Source organism: Triticum aestivum, chromosome 1A (assembly GCF_018294505.1).
Source record: "Triticum aestivum cultivar Chinese Spring chromosome 1A, IWGSC CS RefSeq v2.1, whole genome shotgun sequence".
NCBI classification, from domain to species: Eukaryota; Viridiplantae; Streptophyta; class Magnoliopsida; order Poales; family Poaceae; genus Triticum; species Triticum aestivum.
In genome coordinates, this window is record NC_057794.1 from 9,648,706 (window position 1) to 9,669,679 (window position 20,974).

General features: G+C 45.3%; 3 protein-coding genes across 3 annotated transcripts; all 3 read left to right on the plus strand.

The window, feature by feature from the left end:
* The first annotated feature begins 1,605 nt into the window (after positions 1-1,605).
* LOC123185409 (putative 12-oxophytodienoate reductase 5) lies at positions 1,606-3,356 on the plus strand. Its single transcript, XM_044597290.1, has 3 exons — positions 1,606-1,749; positions 1,850-2,295; positions 2,598-3,356. The coding sequence occupies exons 1-3, from the start codon at positions 1,691-1,693 to the stop codon at positions 3,179-3,181; spliced, it is 1,089 nt and encodes a 362-aa protein (XP_044453225.1). The 5' UTR covers positions 1,606-1,690; the 3' UTR covers positions 3,182-3,356.
* Positions 3,357-10,688: 7,332 nt separating this feature from the next.
* Positions 10,689-12,569, plus strand: LOC123066736 (putative 12-oxophytodienoate reductase 5). The gene is made up of 3 exons (XM_044489792.1): positions 10,689-10,903; positions 11,029-11,456; positions 11,874-12,569. Exons 1-3 carry the CDS (start codon positions 10,749-10,751, stop codon positions 12,455-12,457), a joined length of 1,167 nt encoding a protein of 388 aa, XP_044345727.1. The 5' UTR covers positions 10,689-10,748; the 3' UTR covers positions 12,458-12,569.
* Positions 12,570-15,723: 3,154 nt separating this feature from the next.
* LOC123185427 (G-type lectin S-receptor-like serine/threonine-protein kinase At2g19130) lies at positions 15,724-19,713 on the plus strand. Its single transcript, XM_044597307.1, has 2 exons — positions 15,724-15,899; positions 15,975-19,713. Exon 2 carries the CDS (start codon positions 17,201-17,203, stop codon positions 19,697-19,699), a length of 2,499 nt encoding a protein of 832 aa, XP_044453242.1. The 5' UTR covers positions 15,724-15,899; positions 15,975-17,200; the 3' UTR covers positions 19,700-19,713.
* Positions 19,714-20,974: the final 1,261 nt, after the last annotated feature.

Consider the following 20,974-nt stretch of genomic DNA (forward strand, 5'->3'; position numbering starts at 1 on the left):
CCTTGGATCTAGGTTAGAAATGGGGAATGATGGAAACATGAAATACTGGCTATAAAAATGGATCATTCATGAACCCTTTCTATCCAAAATTCCCACATCTTTTCACCCTCGCAACGGACCCTGATTTTTCGTCGGTTCGGTGCTTGGTGGGAACCAAGTTCAAATCATTTTCAAACATAATCTCAATGGTCGCTAGAATACCTCTTGGAACAGGTAGTAAGGAAGATATGCGCCCAATATCCCTCACCGACAATGCTGACACTAGCTCTTGGGATCTTGAAACGCCGAGTTGTTTCATGATCAAATCATTGTACCAAAGTTACTAGAGGCCCCTCGGTTCATTTGGCTAAGTTCTTTTGATGCATCACAATACCTCTTAAGGTTAAAACCTTCTTGTGGAAAAGGACTAGGGACCGTTTATTCTCCACGTTAAATCTTCAAAATCATCATGGACCAGATGATGAAAGTCGTTCCCTTCGTGGGGATCCGGAGGATGCCATCCACATCTTCTTTAACTTCCGTCTGGCTAGGTTCTTGTCGAGCTACGGAAAGGTTTTCAACATACGCTTCCATTCTTCTCTCGTCGTAGTTTTCACCGCCAACTCCTAAATAAAGGACTTCCAATACAATGGTGAGCACCATTGACGGGGACTACGAGAGACTTATTCCTTTGACATGCCATCTACAATGCAAAAAGGAAATCTAAAATCTTGCAAAAAACCAAGGAGGTGCGGTCCAACGCACCGTCTGACTGACGCTGGGAAAGTAGATAGTGAGGAGAGCAAGAGGGCGAGGATATATTCTTGTGGACGGTTCCTTCCATTTTCCTTTCTCGCCTACACGAAAATGAGCCGGGGATTTTCCTTGTTAGGAATATAATGATCATACAAGGTTAAGCTTGATTTAGGGCCTGTTTGGGACTGCTCCGCTTCACAAAAATCGGTTTCGCTCCACTAAATTTACTTTGGAGCAGTTTTATCTAGAAGTTGTAGTACTATTTAAGGAGAATGTTTGGCTGCCATCTAGCTCCAGCTTCAAGAATGAGATATTTGGTGGAAAGAATCTGTTTGATTGGTTGAGGGGGGAGAAACGAAGGGGTATCCATTTACTGGTGGCAGTGGTGGGTAATTTCCACCCAACTCCAGCTTCTAGAGTTTTTTGGAGCACCCCCTGAAGAGCTTCTTAAAAAACTGGGAGTTGTACACCAGATTCTAGTTTTTTTGCGGAGCGGCATATTGTGGAGCTACCCCGTTTGGCTTGTGTTTTCTGGAGCGGAGCTGAATTTGAAGGAGCAGAGTAGTCCCAAACAGGCTTTTAATTGTAACAATGGAAAAGATGGGGAGTGATGATGGCCATGGAGGAAGCACATATAATTGGTCGCTGTCTCAACCCTCTCCGGCAGAGCCAAAAGACACAGAACTGGATGCGTGCTTGTGAGCTGTGATAGCACGACTAAAACTAAAATAAGATGCCTTTTTTCTTCCATGCTTAGCTCACCCATGATGTTTGTGGACGATCGGGTCGGCTCAATTAGCAGCCGGGAGCACCTTAGTTTAATACGTATGTGATTGCACATCAATCATCTATAAATGTATGTCCTGTTAACTCACCAGTCACTACCCCACACCACTCATCAGTCTTCTTCTTCCTTCCGCCATTAATTGACCAAGAAAAGCTTCAGCTATCAGCAATGGAGCCCATCCCTCTTCTGACGCCGTACAAGATGGGCCAGTTCGACCTCGCCCACAGGTACGTACCATCAATGAAACCCCCAGCTGCCTGTGTACGACTACTCTTGCATGCATCATGCTGACACGACGGCCGGCCGGCGACCATGCTGATCCTGCAGGGTGGTGTTGGCGCCGTTGACGAGGCAGCGCTCCTATGGCAACGTGCCGCAGCCGCATGCAGCTGTGTACTACTCCCAGCGCGCCACCGCTGGCGGCCTGCTCATCGCCGAGGCGACAGGGGTCTCCGACACGGCGCAGGGCTACAACGACACGCCAGGGATCTGGACGGCGGAGCACGTCGAGGCGTGGAAGCCCATCGTCGCCGCCGTCCACCAGAAAGGTGCGCTGTTCTTCTGCCAGATCTGGCACTGCGGCCGCGTGTCCACGTTCGAGCTGCAGCCCGGCGGCACCGCACCACTGTCGAGCACAGAGAAGGGGGTCGGCCCGCAGATGAGCTTCGACGGCCGGCTAGAGGAGTTCGCGCCTCCGAGGAGGCTGACGGTGGAGGAGATACCTGCCATCGTCGACGACTTCAGGAAGGCCGCCAGGAACGCCATCGACGCCGGTACGTACCTACAGTTGGACGTTGACACGCCAGCCTTCTGTTCAGAAATGCTCGGTCAAACATTGCTTCCCTGGACAGCCAAAAAACATAAATTTACCTTTTTAGCAGAAAATTATACTGTTAGTTATCCAATGAAAATAGTTTCACAGCGAATAACCCTTTACAAATCATCCCTTAACATGTAAAAATATAGAGTAGAGTGTCCAAAGTTTGTATCTCGGATACTGCGTCCATGTCTAAAATGGTCGTATATCTTGGAATGGTGCTCTCATCTCTCGTACATGGATGGTTTGGCCTGGCAGGTTTCGACGGCGTGGAGATCCATGGCGCAAACGGGTACATCATCGAGCAGTTCCTCAAAGATAGTGCCAACGACCGCATAGACGAGTATGGCGGTAACCTAGAAAACCGGTGTCGTTTCGCTCTCGAGGTGGTTGATGCTGTCGTCAAGGAGGTCGGCGGCCACCGTGTGGGCATCCGCCTCTCCCCATTCACCGACTATATGGAGTGCCATGACTCTGATCCCCACTCCCTTGCACTTTACATGTCCACCAAACTCAACGATCACGGCATCCTGTACATCCACATGATCGAGCCGAGGATGGCCATTGTGGACGGGCGAAGAGTGGTGCCGAAGCGGCTGCTGCCATACAGAGAGGCGTTCAAAGGGACCTTCATCGCAAATGGTGGATACGACCGTGAAGAAGGGGGCAAGGTGGTCACCGAGGGGTACACTGACTTGGTGGCCTTCGGGCGGCTATTCCTGGCGAATCCCGACCTGCCAAAGCGGTTCGAGGTCGGCGCGGAGCTGAACAAGTATGACAGAATGACCTTCTACACGTCTGACCCCGTCGTTGGCTACACCGACTACCCATTCCTCGAGTAATCATCGGTGGAGCTTCTTTCTTGGATGATGCAATTAATTGTACCACAGGGTCTGTAATTAAATGTATGTGTGAATGATGTGCTTCATCCAGCAATAAACTTTTTATGATGATTGCTGCAGCTGCTCAACTCTTTGTAGAAACATTGCTTTCTCTATCCCAAAGTATAAAACACAATTTTTACAGTCTCCCTACACTATTTCAACTATTATTTCCATTTATAAAAACAGTAAAAGGGCATATGACATAAGGTTCTTTTGCAAGGCAATCATTTCTCAAAAGTCAGAGGGAGATCCTAAGTTATACGAGCTCATATCAAACCTGACATGGAACTGTATCGTGGTCGCTTAACAGAATGTTAGTTTTATCATTGGGATATCTTATGCTCCTTTCATTTTCAAATAGGTGACTTTTAGTCTCTTCATTTCTGAAAAAGTGTCATTGTATTTTCAGTGCAATTTTTAGTCACATATGTTTGTATTTTAATAGCCCAAGAAAAAAGTAGAGTCCTCGCCCCTCTCGCAAAAGGACGAGGCAAGAAAATGGTAAGCATTAGTGAAGTTATGCAAGTCCTTCCCTTTTGCTTGGAGGAGCTCACCGTAATCGGTTCTAATGAATAGTGGCTTTTCAATGCCATGCCCATACCTGCATCAGAACCAAACGCCCCATAGAAAGGTTGAGAGGAAAAATCGGCCTTAAGTACAAATACTATGTGTAATTCGTTGTTCTAAAAAAAATGTGTAATTTGTTAGTCTGGTCCGCCCAAGCTTTTTCTTTAGCTTGGCCTCTGATAGGCTAGGAAAACAACGAGAAAAAACCCACCGCGAGAGATGGGGTAAAAAACTCGTTGATTGTGTATGTGTCGTGTGTATGATTCTTGTTGCTTGCTTCACATAAATTAGTGCAATTATGGTGAGGAGTGGCTCAAATAATTCGATCACTAAATTACTATGTGGGAATGCATGTTCATTGTACGAAAAATAGTTATTAATTTTGGATACACTCGGCTAAACTAATTCGGTCAGTGGTTAGCGTGGGATGCAGACTAATTAGTTTATTCATCACAACCACATGGCCATCAGTCGCACCTCTGCTCTCCTTCCTACCTCCCCGACTCATCTTCGACTACTCTACAAGCCGCACGCGTCCTCCCCATGGAGCCCCATGACCTAAAACCCTTTCCCGCCAGTCATGGCTCCGGTAGCCGCCGTCGTCCCTCCACGGGAACTCGTCCCCGTCGTCAAGGTCCAACAAAGGGTAGCAACAAGTGTAGGGCGAAGATCCTGGCCTTCTAGTGCCCCACTGCCCTCTGCTTGGTGGTCGCCATAGACGCCGGGCCTCCGTTCTCCTGGGGCTGCCCGTGGTGGTCCTCCAGCAGAGCTCGATCGACACCGAGCAGGGGGGCCGGTCAGCTACATGAGAGAGACTAGGGATTTGAGAAAAATAAAGGGCTCGGTTGCTTTTTGTAAAAAGTGAGAGAGGGATTCGATAATTGACTTCTAAGCCCAGGCTTAGCTGCACCCACGCCGACGAAAAAAATAAAAAATAAAATACTAGAAAAATTCCAAAAACAATTTGTGCCGTAGATAATTTTATGCGTGAGGTCCACTTCAATTTTCAAATCATTTGGACACCGGAGCTGCGCTCGGCAAAAAAGACAAATTCGGGATCTGTAAAAAAAGTTATTGTTCATGCACTATTCTGGCCCGATTTGTCTTTCTTTTTTGCTAAGAGCTGCTCAGATGTCCAAACGATCTAAAAATTGGACCGGACCTCACCCAATAAATTTTCTACAATGCAATTTTCTTGAATTTTTTTGTATTTTTTTTCTGACCGGATGTAGATGAGCCTGGGCTTCTATAAAAAGACAGGGACTAGAATGATAGCCCAAAAACATGACAAAAGCAAAAACATCTACATCGCATGTCTACTTAGCACAAAATACCCGTAAAATCCAATTTGATGAATTTGGGAGTCAAAATGTGGAAATAATCTTTAATTTTGGTATTAAAATGTGACTGGATCTCGATTTGAGGTCAATTTCTGTCACTAGCGTTAATTTTGGGGGTAAAAAATGAAATTAACTCTTAAACCAAAGGATCTCTAGCTTAATTTTTTTCTAAGATAAAGTTGAAGGAGCAGTTGCTAGGTGTGCATAATCTATTTTTTCCCTCCAAATACGACTCTAACATGCATCAACTTAGTTTCTTTCCAATAAAATAATTCTATTAGCACTAAGAACTAGACACAGTACCACTTGTATGGTGCCTTTTCTTCTGTTTGCGTATGCGTGTGGAGTCACGTCGTAAGTAGTAGATCATGGATTTCAGGGAAACAAAGCTTTTATTCGTGTTTGTTGGTAGCTCTAGTGTTGCTCCTTGCGCAAATATGAAAAGATAAGAGATGCTCTGGTGCAGCAAAATTTCTGGTCTACCTAATCAGGGCCGGCCCTGGGTAGGGGCAAGAAGTGCGATGCCCTAGGGCCCAATGGGGGGCCCGACCCTGTGCACAATCCGTAGCCCAACAACTAGCTTACTATTATTACTAGGTTAATTGTTTCTGAAAAAAAAACTATTAGGTTACTTCATTGTGAAAGGCACTAATCCAGTTTCAAATCGATGGATCCATCTCGTAACACTAGCCGCCGTCGTTTCTTCTTCCTCTGCCTAGCAAATTAATGGCTATTGCTGTTGCCGATGATTTTATTTTGAACCGCTTTCAGTTTCTCCATCTCACCCCCTTATGGATTAGCCTATAAGTTTTCCAATCCAACAGACGGCAGCACGCAGAGGCAACACTTCACCAGCTGAGTTCCTTTGCAAGTTGAAACATGACTGTTTCTTGTGTCAAAGGCTTACAAAGTTCTTGTAATTTATGAGTCTTTTTTCGCTTGATCTTTGTACTGATTGTTTTGGTTTCCTAGTGATTCCTTAACCGGTCTTCTATTTTCTGTAGAGGTTTATAACAAGGGGCCTCAAATTTTACTTTCGCCCCAGGCCTCCGAAATCTCAGGACCGGCCCTGTATCTAATCAGTCCATCTGTACATGCGTTGTACGTATGTCCAAGCATGACGTAGCTAGGCGAGAAGGTGGAGGTCCAGTTTCTGACCGGGCTGAGGTACCTGGCCTTCATGGCCGATCTTGACCATGCTGTTGGCCGGACCGCTAGCGGCATAATCAACGACCACCCGTTTCTTCGCGCTCATAGCAGCTCAGCCTGCCGTGTGCAAACTTTGCAATGATAATTTCTACCTCTCCGCCTTCAAGAACATGCGCGACGATTGGTTCTCTTTCCAGGGCTAATAATCCAACCTACTGGACCTCAGGGGCTATTGTTCACGGGCAACTATGTAGATATTTTCAGACTGAAGGGCCACCCAGGTTTGGACCATGTTGGCGTCAATATAATTCAGTCCCTAGCCCGACACTGTGTGCATCCGAGAAGCCCACTTCAACACAAGGGGTAGGGGGGCAGTGCCCCCCTCCCCTATTACGACGAGTAAGTATTGCGTTGACCAAACCAATTAAAAATGAATTGATGCACTCTGTTGGCACTTCTGTATTCCGAGACACATACACCGAGCGCTACAGTTAGGACTAATAAATATACAACGGGCTCGACACGGGCGCTACACTTAGATACAAATTGTCGGTTCTGTAGTAGAGCTTCACCATGCGCTGGCCCGTCTGGCTGAGGTCGACATAGTCACGTGGGTCCAGATCGCCGGCGGCCGCGTCAGGTCTTGCCTAGGAGGAGCAACTTTGTACGTGAGCTGAGATTGGAAGGTTTTGTTGATCGCTCGATTTTAAAGGGAGTGAGACCGGAAGTGCTTAGATATGCAGGAAATGTTAATATACGTACACACGTCCATGCATGCCTATTGATTGACAGTTTTGATGTACTAGCCAAACTGTGTCATAGACATGTGAGTAGGAGGGCCTGACTCGCATCTTCCTTCACAACCCCACTGCCCACAACTTCCCCTCTGTTAAGTCTCTTGTTGAATTTCAGGCCGCCACCCACCCCATCTCCGGCCGCCGGAGCCCATCCCATCCCCGGCCGGTGAAAGTGGAACGCACCCACCCACCCACCCCTCTGCCAAGGAACACAGACACAAACTCGGCCGCAATGGAGCACACCAACTCCATGGAGGCCAGATCGAGCCCATCCCTGATGCCAGGCCGCTGGCCCGCTGCCCCGAGCCACACATGCCGACGCTGGGATTATAAATGGGTGATTTCCATCATAATTTTATATGGAATTATCTTGATGGATAATAATGTATGAAAAGCTGTAGTTCTTTTAGAGAAAAACCTGCAGTTAAGATTACCTCAAGCATGTTGTCCTACTTGAGAATTTAAGCATGATCATTTTTTAACTTTAATATGATTGTTGTGATTACTTTGTTAGTATACCGTGATATGGGTCGTGCGCACTTGAACGTTTAAAGATTACACACACACCTAAGATGATCATGTAATACCTATGTGCATTGGATTGCGGCAAGCTGCTAAATATTGTCTGTTACACTTACTCTTTAGAAAGGAAAGGGTTAGCTTAATCTACTGTGGCAGTGATCGAGCCAACCTGTTGATAGAGCCGGGCCAAACTTTATCAAATATTGAGAGGTTGACGAGTTGACGCAAGGGTTCATTTTTACTGTACATTGTAGTGGAAATGCTTCTTTAGTTTGTACTCTTTTTCCCCCTTAAATTACATATCGAGTCATCCATATAACTGAGCTGTTGAGAAAAGTTCCGAGTTTAATGCTTTTTCTTTATTAATTATTTTCATGATCAAATGTTTTACATATCACCTAATCAATATTTAACTGAGCTAGGGAGAAAGGCGGAGAGGTACGAGGGGGGCATCAGGCCATGGCGGAGAAGCATGGATGGCAACTGCCAGCACACACATTCCAGGTGAAAATTCCATCGCTTGTCGATTCTTTCTTGCTCTGCTTGAAGATGCGGCGTCAACAGTAGAATTTATTGGGCCAGTTAAACCCCTTGCAGAGTCCCTTCACTTGCAGTGTTGTATCTTGAGTGCCTTGGATTCAGATCAGTTGGGATAGTTTGTCTTCTCCCCCGGGTTCTTTTGTGTGCCTAGTGTTTTGATGGAGTTCAATCTCTAGGACGCGATGCTCGCGGGAATTATTCTTGCTCCTAGTCATTAGCAAAAAGGGATTATGTGAACTGTTTCAGAATTGGGCGAATTTTGTGTTATTGAAAAAATTAAGGCAAGATTTGGGTGAGGTATCTAGGGCAGGCTGGTTTAGTCCTTGATTCCTCCATCGTCGGCAACCATACTGATGCTGCGCTGGCAGGGTCTCCGGCGGTAAGGTAAAACATCCTACAGCAGGGACCTCGGCGGTAGGATCGACGGCAGGGACCAACGGACGTTTACTAGCGCTGATGTGAATGAGTGGCCTACCGCCAGGAGCCTCGGCGGTAGGGACCCCGGCGGTAGGAAAAGGGGTCAGATTCCGATTTTTTTTTTGAAACGAGCATCAGATCCGGCTAAACTCCAGGCAAAGGATTAAAACATCAAATGTGGCCTCCGCTGGTACTTCCGTATTGCGAAACTTATGACTAAAAGTAGCTAGCTTGCTCGCGGCATGCATGCATGGATCAATCATGAGCGCAACTCCTCCTCGTCTTGATCTTGCCAACTCCAACGAGCCAACGGCCACAGGAACAGGGCTCCAGGTTTCTAGAACAGCACAACACGTGTTAATCTCTACAAACCCTAAAAAAATTCTGTTATTTTTTGTTAATGTTCACAACACATGTGTCTATAATCCTTAAAAATTACAAATCCAGACTCAAAATACACAAGGAGATTTGGGATTATAGATACATGCTTGTTAGCATTTAAGAGAATCAAATATTGTTGAAACTTTAAATTTGTGTATTTAAATATGAGAGCATGTTTTTTTAGAGAAAAACATGTTTGTTTTAGGATAATAGAATCCGCTAAGCTTTATTGCGGTGGGCCGGTGACCTTCATAGCCTGAGGCGGGCCCAAAGAATTCCCAGCACAGCATGCCCTGTCGTTCGTTGAAGGCCCGTTCGTGTCTCTCTTCTCCCATTCTTCTCCTCTCCAAAATTAAGGTGCTGAGACTTCAGTTGAGGCTTGTATTTGCTGGTCGAATTTCGTCTCGTCACACTTGGACTACATCACTATACTTTGCCATGTTCTACACCAGACTGTTGATTTTTCTTCTCTGTGTTTCTTACTTGCTTGTTTATGTGCTGCCATCCATGCAGCCAATATATTGAAGAGGAGGCACCCTATTATTTTAGATATGATATTGATGCATGATTTGTTTCATTAGTCTTCAACTTGGAAATGCTACAGAGGAAAAGCTTCCCAGCTGAACTTTGAGTTGCTTGCTTTCTGATCTTGTGCAGGTTAATTTGAGCCCAAATACATGCATGCCTGCTTGCCGGCTCAAACAATGATCCTAGCTAATTTTCTAGAGAAATAGAAAGCTTTACATGTACATATGGGTCTAGAGTGTACTAGCATTATTCAAGCATGAGGAAGAAGTGGCAAATAATAGTTTCGCCTGAATAGTATTTTCTTGACATAGGTAACACACAATTTGCAAAATTTCGTCAAACAGTATTCCTCTCTGTGGTCACACTTCGGTAGGCAGCTTTTCTTGATCTTTTGTGTTGCTATCAGTTGAATTTTTACTTGTGTTATTCAATGAACCAAATATTTTTTGCGCGTTGGATTTTAAAAAATTGTATGGTATCACAAATGCCAGATGTCACTAAAATAAGGAAATATCCGTCCTTTTTTTTGACAGGGTTGGAAGATCTGCCCGAGCAAGCTTGGTGGAAGCCTCGTGGTTCACTTGACCATAGTTGCAGATGGATGATTCCATCGAGCCACCTGATGGAAGCTTTATTGAAGGCTCTCCTTGTAGATAAGCTAGCCCAGCACATACTCCCTCCGTAAAGATATATAAGAGCGTTTATATCACTAAAGTAGTGATCTAAACGATCTTATATTCTTTACCTCCAGCACCAGCACCCTCGTCATGTCGAGTGGCAGGACGACCCTGTGCATCATTCTAGTACCATTGGTAAACAGTGTGACTTGCCCCTTGGCAATCCTTGTCATCACGCCGTCCATGAGGGCATCAGCCCGCACGAAGTAAAATTGTGATGATCGTGGCTGCTGGCTGCAACCAGACATATGTTTCCGGGGAGGACTCAGCGTGACGTGCGAAAACAGTTTTGTGTTTGGGTCCTTGGCACCTATGAAACAAATGGCAATCTTTTTGGCCTAAACTGAGCAGTATTTCTAGAATGTGTTGCTAATTTTCACTGTTTAGGCTGCTACCTGCAGGAATTGAGAAGACGGGCGCTTGAAAAGAAAGAAAATGATGGAGAAAAGTCGGGCGCTTTTGTTGGTATGTGCCTTGCCTTTGCCAAAGGAAATGAAAAGAGAAAAAAGAGAGATTAGATGCGGAAGAGACGTCGAAGCAGGACGATCGGGACGGCTCAATTAGCAGCCGGGAGAATAGTATGTGACTGCACATCAATCATCTATAAATGGATGTCCTGTCAACTCACCACTCACTACCCCACACCACTCATGAGTCTTCTTCCTCCTCCGCCATTGATCAAGAAAAGCTTCAGCTATCAGCAATGGAGCCCATCCCTCTCCTCACGCCGTACAAGATGGGCCAGTTCGACCTCGCCCACAGGTACCTAAACCATCCGCTGAAAACGTCAGCCACATGTTGTACATGTTCGATCACTCATGGTCATGGATCATGCATGGCTGAAACGACGGCCGGCCGGCTACCATACTGATGCAACGATGCTGCAGGGTGGTTCTGGCGCTGCTGACGAGGCAGCGCTCCTATACGCCGGCCGTGTACTACTCCCAGCGCGCCACCGCCGGCGGCCTGCTCATCGCCGAGGCCACAGTGGTCTCCGACACGGGGCGGGGCTACACCCACACCCCAGGGATCTGGACCGCGGAGCATGTCGAGGCGTGGAAGCCCATTGTCACCGCCGTGCATGCCAAGGGCGCGCTCTTCTTCTGCCAGATCTGGCACGTCGGCCGTGTGTCCACCTTCGAGCTGCAGCCCGGCGGGGCCGCGCCGCTGTCGAGCACGGAGAAGGGGGTCGGCCCGCAGATGACCTTCGACGGCCGGCTAGAGGAGTTCTCGCCGCCGAGGAGGCTGACGGTGGAAGAGATACCTGCCATCGTCGACGACTTCAGGAAGGCCGCCAGGAACGCCATCGACGCCGGTACGTACCACGTATATATGCTGTTGATATCGCCAACACGACAAGCATGTTTGTTTTAGAAAAAAAAAACAAGTTTAAGTTCAGCTAAAATTTTCCTTTCTTTGGCAACTACTTCCCTCCATAAAAAGAATGATCTAAACACTCTTATATTTCTTTACGATGGAGTAACTAACAAATTATTTTGTGAAGTAGAAATTGTATCATTACATATTTTTCATGATCTATTTTGGAAATCCGAATTTGTACATTTATTTACTTTTGTTAGGTACAAATTACGTATTTATACTTTTTAGAAAGTAGCCTTGGTATTTGCTAACATGTCTATATAAAATACTGCGGTGAAAGTTGGGTGCCCAAGATATCTAAAATGTCATCTATTCTAGATTGATAAAGCAATTCACTTGTTGGTTGTCGCAGGTTTTGATGGCGTGGAGATCCACAGTGCAAACGGGTACATCATTGAGCAGTTTCTCAAGGATAGTGCCAATGACCGCACCGACGAGTATGGTGGCAGTCTTGAGAACCGGTGTCGGTTCGCTCTTGAGGTGGTCGATGCTATTGTGAAGGAGGTCGGTGGCCATCGTGTGGGAATCCGTCTCTCCCCTTTCGCCGACTACATGGACTGCCACGACTCTGACCCCCACTCTCTTGCGCTCTACATGTCTACAAAGCTCAACGACCATGACATCCTCTACATCCACATGATCGAGCCGAGGATGGCTGTTGTGGACGGCCGGCGGGTGGTGTCGAAGCGGTTGCTGCCGTACAGAGAGGCGTTCAAAGGTACCTTCATCGCCAATGGTGGGTACGACCGTGAGGAAGGGGGCAAGGTGATCGTCGAGGGGTACACTGACCTTGTGGCCTTTGGCAGACTATTCCTAGCGAACCCAGACCTGCCAAAGCGGTTTGAGATTGGTGCGGATCTGAACAAGTATGATAGGATGACCTTCTACTCCCCTGACCCCGTCATTGGCTATACCGGCTACCCCTGCCTCGAATGATCTAGTTGTAACTTCTCTTTCTTCGACGATGCAATTAATTGTGGTCATAATTAAATGTATGTGTAAGTGTTGTATTTCATCAAGCAATACACTTTTTGTGGTGTTTGTTGAAGCTATTCAATTTTTTTTAGAAGCACCACTATATCCTTCCCAAGATATAAGACTTGTTCAGGTTTATAGTCTTCGATACACTATTTCAACTATGTTTTCATTTAAAAAAACAGTAAAAGGACATATTCCAGAAAAAGTTGTTTGCTAGACAATCATTTTTCAGAAGTCGGAGGGGGTCCTAGGTTGCACGAGCTCGAATCAAGCATGCATGTCATGGAATTTTATCGTGACCTCCTAAGATGATTTTACTTTTATTAGAGGGATACCCTATGGTCTTATCGGTTCAAAATATGCCGTTTTTAGTCTCTTCTTTTCTTTTAGCCTTGTATTTTCAATGCAAATTTGTAGTTATTTATATTTGCATTTAAGTAACCAAAGAAAACAGTGTAGACTACACTGTTTATTGCAAAAAGGGTGGCACCACGAAATGGTAAGCAATAAAGTTATGTAAGTTCTTCACCACTGCCTGTAGTATACATCATTGTTTGGAGGAGAGCTTTACTGTAGTCACATCTAATCCCACTGCGGATTGAGAATAGTGACTTTTCATGCTAATCCCACACCCACATCACAACCAAGCACCCCACATGGCTACTAAAACTGTGAGAGAAACCCGCAATGAGAGATGGGGTAAAAATCCTTGAAATTCCATTGGACGGAGTGATGCCACATTCTCGGGTAATTGGACGCCACTCACCAAGGAACCGGAAGTTAAAGAAGTGATATATTGATCAATGTGACACCACGAAGCGACATGGCATAATGCATATTTCACATCTCCTGGTAATCCGATGTCAATGAAAACTTCCGTCAGTCTAGATACATGCTTCATTTCTTATTCCCCTACCGTTCCCACCAAGAAAAGCTAAAGCGTCGAGTGAGGCCTACCGTCCCCATATTTTTTTTTCATCTTTTAAGCATTTTTGTGTTGAACATATATTGGTTAATGATTCCTTGGTCCACTTTATAACAATCTCAACATCCATAAAATTGTTTCAGATTTTGGGCCAGTTTTTTGGGTGGCTTAAAAAAAATAAGCTGCCCCTCCTCAGATTAAAAAATAAGCCGCTCCCTAATTTTATGGACACTTTTAGATTAGTAATCCCATAACTAGTTTAGAAGCCCCAATGAATGATGAAGATGGCTTACGAGAAAAACTGGGGAGGAGATAGCTTATTTTTTAAGCTGCAAAAAGAACTGGGCCTTTGTAGAAACCACCTAATATGAAACCACTATCCAAACATCGTTTGAGACACATCCAACATCGGCCATACACAACCAATTCATTTGCATTATGCTCACTAGACCCGCAAATGCTGGGGAGCAGCCCGCAGCGGCGCTCCAGAGAGTGCCGGCGCCTGCTCTGGAAGGGAGGAATGAGGGAGGAAGGAGGGAGGGAGGAGGGAGGGGGGAGAGACTTAATTACCTCGGAAGGGAGGGAGAAGGGAGCGTCGGGGACATGGGGACGACATCAACGATAGGCAGCTACGGGGCGGCAGTGGGATGGGCACGGGCAAGACAGAGGGATGGGAATAGACGACTGCTAGTAATTAATAAGTGGAACTTAGTAGTAGCGCATGGCTAAAGGGGACGTGCTACTACTAAGTGCGGCCCACAAGCTACCACGTCTACCCATAGTAATAGCGCGGGAATGCAGACACACGCTACTGCTACCAACTTAGTGGCAGCGCGGGTTTTTTGGTCACGCGCTGCTACTGTGGCCTGTCTGGGCGAGAACGATGGGGTCCACTTATTAGTAGTACGGGTCTGCTGCTCCGGCGCTAGTACTGCTCTGTATTAGTAGCGCGTTGTTTTCGTCTGTGCTACTACTAAGTAGCAATAGCGCGGCCCTAGTAACCCGTGCCACTATTAAGTGCTTGCCTAAAGGGATTTTCTTAGTAGTGCCATATCCAGAACTCAGACAACTTGTAAAGCAAACTCTGTGTTACGTTCTCAATAACAGAAGCCACTTGCCAATATTACATCAAGTAAATTCCATTTCCCTTTTTATATCGACAAGGCAAACACAAGCTAAAAAGCTACTCCCTTCGATCTATATTAATTGTCAGTGATTTCTGTGAACTACTGATAAACCCAAGATATACTATATTGTTTGCAATGTCCTATTGATAAACCCATGCATGTTTCATCAGAAAGTTTTTTGTCAAAAGCTCAAAATTAGCAAATGTATACATTGTAAATAACAAAAGCAGATTGGGTACTTCAAGAAGTACTACTTGATACTTTCTAATTAAAGACCTTTTTAATTAAGTGTCTTTATTAACATGTTTCATATGAGGGATGTATGCTAATGAGGCATAGAACAAATAAGATGTCTTAACTTTTATTTTCAAAAACCAGAAAATGAAGCAAATGGGAGGGGCAGTTCAATGTGAGAATTTCTTACTTTTTACTCCTTTAGTACTTTTCTTTGGTAAGGACTCCTTTGGTTCTATAGGATAGCAATACCATAGGAATAGGGAAATCATAGAAAATAAGATGACATGTATCTTAATTCGTATATAGGAAACAAAAAATTTATCTGACTGACGTTCCCCAGGGAGCAATGCCTGTCAAACGCCCCCAAAGCCCTACGATCTGAATCTAATCTAAGGGTGGAACTTTTGTACGAAAAATACACTAAAAAGAACTAAAAGAAGGAACTGCCATGACAGTTTTGAAAACTGCCACCGCAATACACATAAAATGCCACCCTAGCCGGCGTCCGTTCACCAGCTAGCAGGGTCCATAGAAAAATAGATAATATCTGGTCATAGGATAGAAATTTTTCCATAGATCTGAGGTAAAAAAATTCCTTTGATATGTGAAGGATATGAATCAAGCCTACATAGCAATAAGAATCCATTTGTATACAAATCAAAGAGCTTAGAAGAAAATTTTCTTATAGGAATCTTATCCTACAGAATTCCTAAAAAATTGCGGTAAACCAACGGAGGCTTAGTTATTTAAGGAATTACTTTACACTAAAAAATCAAATGTTTTTAAAACATTTAAAATTGTTCTTTGAAAGGTGGGAGCATAGGATTTGTGGTCATGAGCGGTGGGCCGGTGTCCACAGGCAGTCGCTGAGGTGGGCCCAATGCAGGCCCGGCCCAGCAGGCGACGCCCCGTTCCCCTCTCTCTCGTCTTCTCCCACCCCTCCGCCGTCGGTCGCTCGCCTCCCAGCCTCGCCGCGGCGGCCGGAGAGAGCGCACCAGCGACCGATGTTGGATATGCAGGCGGGCGTCGTGCACCTCACCTCACCTCACCTCTACGACGACCCGGACCGGCCGCCTCCGCCCGACCCTCCTCGACCCCCACTTGGACGCCGGTAAAAGCTCGAGCGCCTCGTCGACCACTTTCTCCCTCGCAGCTTCGCCGACTCATCTGTGTGCGTGAGGTGCAGGCAGGAAGCGGCGCAGTCGCCGGAGGTGAAGAAGCTCGTCCACCTCTAGCTCCTCCACTACGCCGACAAGTGAAGTAAGCCGCCTCATCTTGAATCTTGGTCAACTAGTTTTCTTTCTTTCTCTAGTTGACATGTGCTACAACAAGGATGCAATTTCTTCTGTAAGTAACAGTAGTAATTAGTTGGTCATGCTGTAGAAATTTCCTCGCTATTGCAGCGGTCACTGCCTAATCTGCTGCTTCAGACTCGATCCGTACGGTCATGCTACTGCATAACTCTGAATCTTGGTCAACTAGTTGGATTTCGAATAGCATAATTACTTTCTGCAGTTGACATGTAGAAATTTGGTCGCTACTGCCGCGGGCGACGAAATGATCCCCTAAACATCTTTAGTTGCGTTCCTAGACCATTGAAGCAAATATTGTGGGCTGGTTAGTAAAATGATTTTTAAAAGTTGAATCTGAAGACCACCCTTGAATATGTCAATACCATGATCATTCAGGCTATTGCCTTGCTGGCTGACCTTTTTTACAGTTAGTATTGCTTGTACTCTGTTTCTTCATATCAATGAAAGATAGACAAAACTTTTTCGTATTCGCGAAATAAAAAGAGCTCACTGTCATAGTGAAAGATACCTAAAATGTCATTTTCCTGTTAAGCTTGGTGGAAAACTCATGATTGACTTGAGCATGGCCCACAGCAGCTTTTGTGGAAGCCTCATGGTTGACCTGACCAAATTCCGTGGCCACGTAGTGGAAGCCTCATGACTGACTTGGACACTTGGTGGAAAGCATCACTCAAAGTCCTCCTTGGTGTGCGCTGCCGACTAGCACGCAGTTTTCATGGTATACTGCCTGCCTTGTATTATGCAGAGAGGTAGTGGCCCCAATCTGAATTGGGCCACTGCTGTCCTAGTCTAAATTTGATTGGTCCCAAATGGATCGTAGTGACATTCCGCATAATCCAAATTTGGTTGGTCCCAGTCTACATATACATCCTCTTCCTTTGAACAGCAGAGCAGAGCACATTTCACATTCACACTTTTCGAATTGGGCCACTGCTGTCCTAATCCGAATTTGGTTGGTCCCAAATGGATCGTAGTGACATTACGCGTGAGACAGTCAGCTGAGCATATTATTGATTCCTGTTCCAGTCTATATATACATTCTTTTCTTCCTTCTTCGAATAGCAGAGCAGAGCAGAGCACATTATTCACACTCTTTCCCATGCCTCCCCTCTACATATTAGCTCTTGGGCTTCTCCTCTTACACACTCCTCGCTGCTCCTCGTCTGCACCTGCTGGTGATACCCTCACTGAAGGCCAAGTGCTTGCCGTCGGCGACAAGCTCGTCTCGACGAACGGCAAGTTCGCGCTCGGCTTCTTCCAGCCTGCAACGACCACCATTAGTAAGTCTCAGAACGCCACCAGCTCCAGCTCCAGCTGGTACCTTGGCATATGGTTCAATAAGATCCCGGTTTTTACTGTCGTGTGGGTTGCTAATCGGGAGGAGCCCATCGCCCATTCCAACATCAACTCAACAAAGCTCAAGTTCTCAAGTGACGGCAATCTTGTCATTGTCACAAACCGTGCTGATGCCGTCACTGAATCCCTTGTTTGGTCCACTCATATTGTCAATAGGACACAAGCCAGTAGCATAAACACCACCACCTCTAGTGCCGTTGTTCTCTTGAACAGTGGAAACCTTGCCCTACTCACAAATAGCAAAGTGATGTTGTGGCAGAGCTTCGACTACCCAACAGATATCGCGCTTTCTGGCGCCAAGCTTGGCTGGAACAAGGTCACTGGTTTCAGTCGCAAGTTCATATCAAAGAAGAGCCTCATTGATATGGGTCTTGGCTCATACAGCCTAGAACTAGACACCAGCGGCGTCGCCGTCCTCAAGCGCCGCAACAATCCCTCTGTAGTCTATTGGCATTGGGCATCCTCCAAAACATCATCACTGAGTGTTTTACCAACACTAAAGACAATTATAGATTTGGATCCACGCACCAAAGGCTTGATGAACCCAATATATGTCGACAACGAGCAAGAGGAGTACTACATGTACACATCACCGGAGGAATCATCGTCTTCCCTCTTTGTCTCACTAGACATCTCTGGTCAGGTCAAGCTGAATGTTTGGTCGCAAGCCGACCAGTCTTGGCAAACCATATGTGCTGAGCCTGCCGATGCCTGCACTCCAGCTGCTACCTGCGGACCTTTCACAGTCTGCAATGGCAATGCTCAGCCATCCTGTGACTGTATGGAGAGCTTCTCTCAGAAGTCACCACAGGATTGGGAGTTTGAGGATCGAACAGGAGGCTGCATCAGAAAAACACCTTTGCATTGCAGCACTAGTGGTAACAACAAAAACATGACAAGTTCAACAGACATATTCCACCCCATTTCTCAAGTTGTGTTACCCTACAACCCACAAAGCATAGATGTTGCTACCACTCAGAGCAAATGCGAAGAAGCTTGTCTCAGTTCCTGCTCCTGCACTGCTTATTCCTATAACAATAGCAGATGCTCTGTCTGGCATGGTGAATTGCTCAGTGTAAATCTGAATGATGGCATTGACAATAATTCTAAAGATGCCCTTTACCTCCGTCTTGCCGCGGCTGCAAAGTTTGAAAAGAAGAAGAATCAAACAAACATAAGAGTTGTAACTGTTGCAAGCATTATTGGTTTTGGATTATTGCTAATGCTCGTGCTGCTGTTACTGATTTGGAAGAACAAATTCAAACCATTATACAACAATCAAGGTACTGGTGGTGGGATAATAGCCTTTAGATACACTGATTTAGTTCGTGCTACTAAAAACTTCTCAGAGAAACTGGGAGGAGGTGGTTTTGGTTCTGTATACAAAGGAGTCTTAAGCGACTCGACTAGTATAGCAGTGAAAAGGCTTGATGGTGCCCGTCAAGGAGAGAAGCAATTCAGGGCTGAGGTGAGCTCAATTGGACTGATCCAGCATATTAACATAGTAAAATTGATCGGTTTCTGCTGCGAAGGTGATCACAGGTTACTTGTGTATGAACACATGTTAAATGGTTCTCTTGATGGTCATCTATTTGGGAAGAGAAACATTGCTGTTGCTGTCCTAAATTGGAACACCAGATATCAAATAGCCCTAGGAGTTGCCAAAGGATTGTCCTACTTGCATCAGGGTTGTCACAAATGCATCATACATTGCGACATTAAGCCAGGAAACATACTTGTGGATCCATCTTTTGTTCCTAAAATTGCAGACTTTGGGTTGGCAGCGTTTGTGGGAAGGGATTTTAGCCGAGTTCTGACAACATTCAGAGGAACTGCTGGTTATCTTGCCCCAGAGTGGCTTAGCGGAGTTGCAATCACACCGAGAATTGACGTTTATGGCTTTGGCATGGTACTTCTGGAAATCATTTCAGGAAGGAGGAATTCCTCACTTGAAACATCATACAACACTAGTGGCAGTAGCAGTTGCCAGAATGTTGAATATTTCCCTGTGCAAGCCATCAGCAAGCTTCACAGCGGAGATGTGAAGAGTTTGGTGGATCCACAATTGCATGGGGATTTCAATTTGGAAGAGGCTGAAAGAGTTTGCAAAGTTGCATGCTGGTGCATCCAAGATAATGAGTTTGATCGGCCGCCTATGGTTGAAGTGGTCCGGGTTCTTGAGGGTCTGCAAAAGATTGATATGCCCCCGATGCCAAGACTACTTGCAGCTCTAATGGTCTAACGGAACTGTCTGAATCTGCAACTTCAATGTAATATAATAACTCATAGAGTGTTTCGCATGCAATCAATGTTATTCATCTTTGTTTCAGCACATTCTTGAAAACTGTAATGTTGAGTGGAAGGAATAAAGCAAGCTTGCAGTTGCTAAATCATCTATTATTTGCGTTTTTGTGATAAGCAAGCATTGCAGCAAAATATGGCAGAACTAGAAATATGCATATGTTTTGTTGTTGGGATAGTTCGATAGCCTGGTCATGCCTCATGCTCCCTCGATGGCGGGGCCTCTTCATGCACGACGTCAGCAGCCTGGACCCACAGTGCCGGTGTGGCTGTCTGGCTGCGAAGGAAACATGCTCAGACGAATGATAAAATGAATCCAGCCTTGAAGATGGCCAAAGATGACATGAAGGTATGTAATATGTTGACAATTACTACATATAAATGCACTTGTTCTGTGTTGATTTTTCTCCTATCACCATCTTCTCTTGAGGATATTATTGCCTTTCTTGGAGATTATAATGATGATAGAATTCTTATTTCATAATATTCACCATATTATATAGTAATGCAATGCATTCTTTCTTTCCTTGAATTATTTTTCTCAGAAGTAACTTGGCTAACAATGTCATTTTTATATGCTGCAACCTAGAAGAAACAGCCACCAGTGGACGGGAATTCGTCACATAAAGTGCTCTGTCTCCTTGAGTCCATGCTGACAAAGCAATGCAGAAGCATCCCTCCTACTGTAATAACTACATCTGGGCTTTTAAACATCCTAAATTTTACAAATTTGGTAAAGGATTCTCTACCAGCAGCAAAGAACTGTTTCTCTTTTGATTGCCCCTTTTTTTTTCTGCCTTTCTACTGTTTGCAAATGTCCTGCTGTATTTATGTGCTGTGTTTTGGCATCTGGAACGAAGCATGAAGCATAAGCTTCTCAAGGTACTGCATTGCACTGTGCTTACACACTCATACTAAATTGCTGAGAAAAAGCTGCAGAAATTCATCCTCAATAAAAACCTTTACGTGATAATTCAGGTGTTCTTTTTAGACCTGGGATTGGAACTTCGAAACTTCTGTTTACAGTGCAGGTCAAACTGTATCTAATCAGGAAAATGCATAAGCTGTATAATCACCTGGTATTTTCAAATGTCTGTCTGATTCCTATATAGTCCTGGATAAGCCAATTCATACTGTAAAGGTGGTTGAATCTCGGGCTCTCCGTCTAACGACTTGCTTCCGGCACTGAGTGTTCATGCCAGACATGCCAGCGGCT

Bases quoted from the DNA above. Each gene is read 5' to 3' on its own strand.
- LOC123185409 (XM_044597290.1), top strand. From the start codon at position 1,691: ATGGAGCCCATCCCTCTTCTGACGCCGTACAAGATGGGCCAGTTCGAC. The intron at 1,750-1,849 runs GTACGTACCATC...CTGATCCTGCAG, and splicing joins CAGTTCGACCTCGCCCACAG to GGTGGTGTTGGCGCCGTTGA. The intron at 2,296-2,597 runs GTACGTACCTAC...TTGGCCTGGCAG, and splicing joins CAGGAACGCCATCGACGCCG to GTTTCGACGGCGTGGAGATC.
- LOC123066736 (XM_044489792.1), top strand. From the start codon at position 10,749: ATGGATGTCCTGTCAACTCACCACTCACTACCCCACACCACTCATGAG. The intron at 10,904-11,028 runs GTACCTAAACCA...ACGATGCTGCAG, and splicing joins CAGTTCGACCTCGCCCACAG to GGTGGTTCTGGCGCTGCTGA. The intron at 11,457-11,873 runs GTACGTACCACG...TGGTTGTCGCAG, and splicing joins CAGGAACGCCATCGACGCCG to GTTTTGATGGCGTGGAGATC.
- LOC123185427 (XM_044597307.1), top strand. From the start codon at position 17,201: ATGCCTCCCCTCTACATATTAGCTCTTGGGCTTCTCCTCTTACACACT.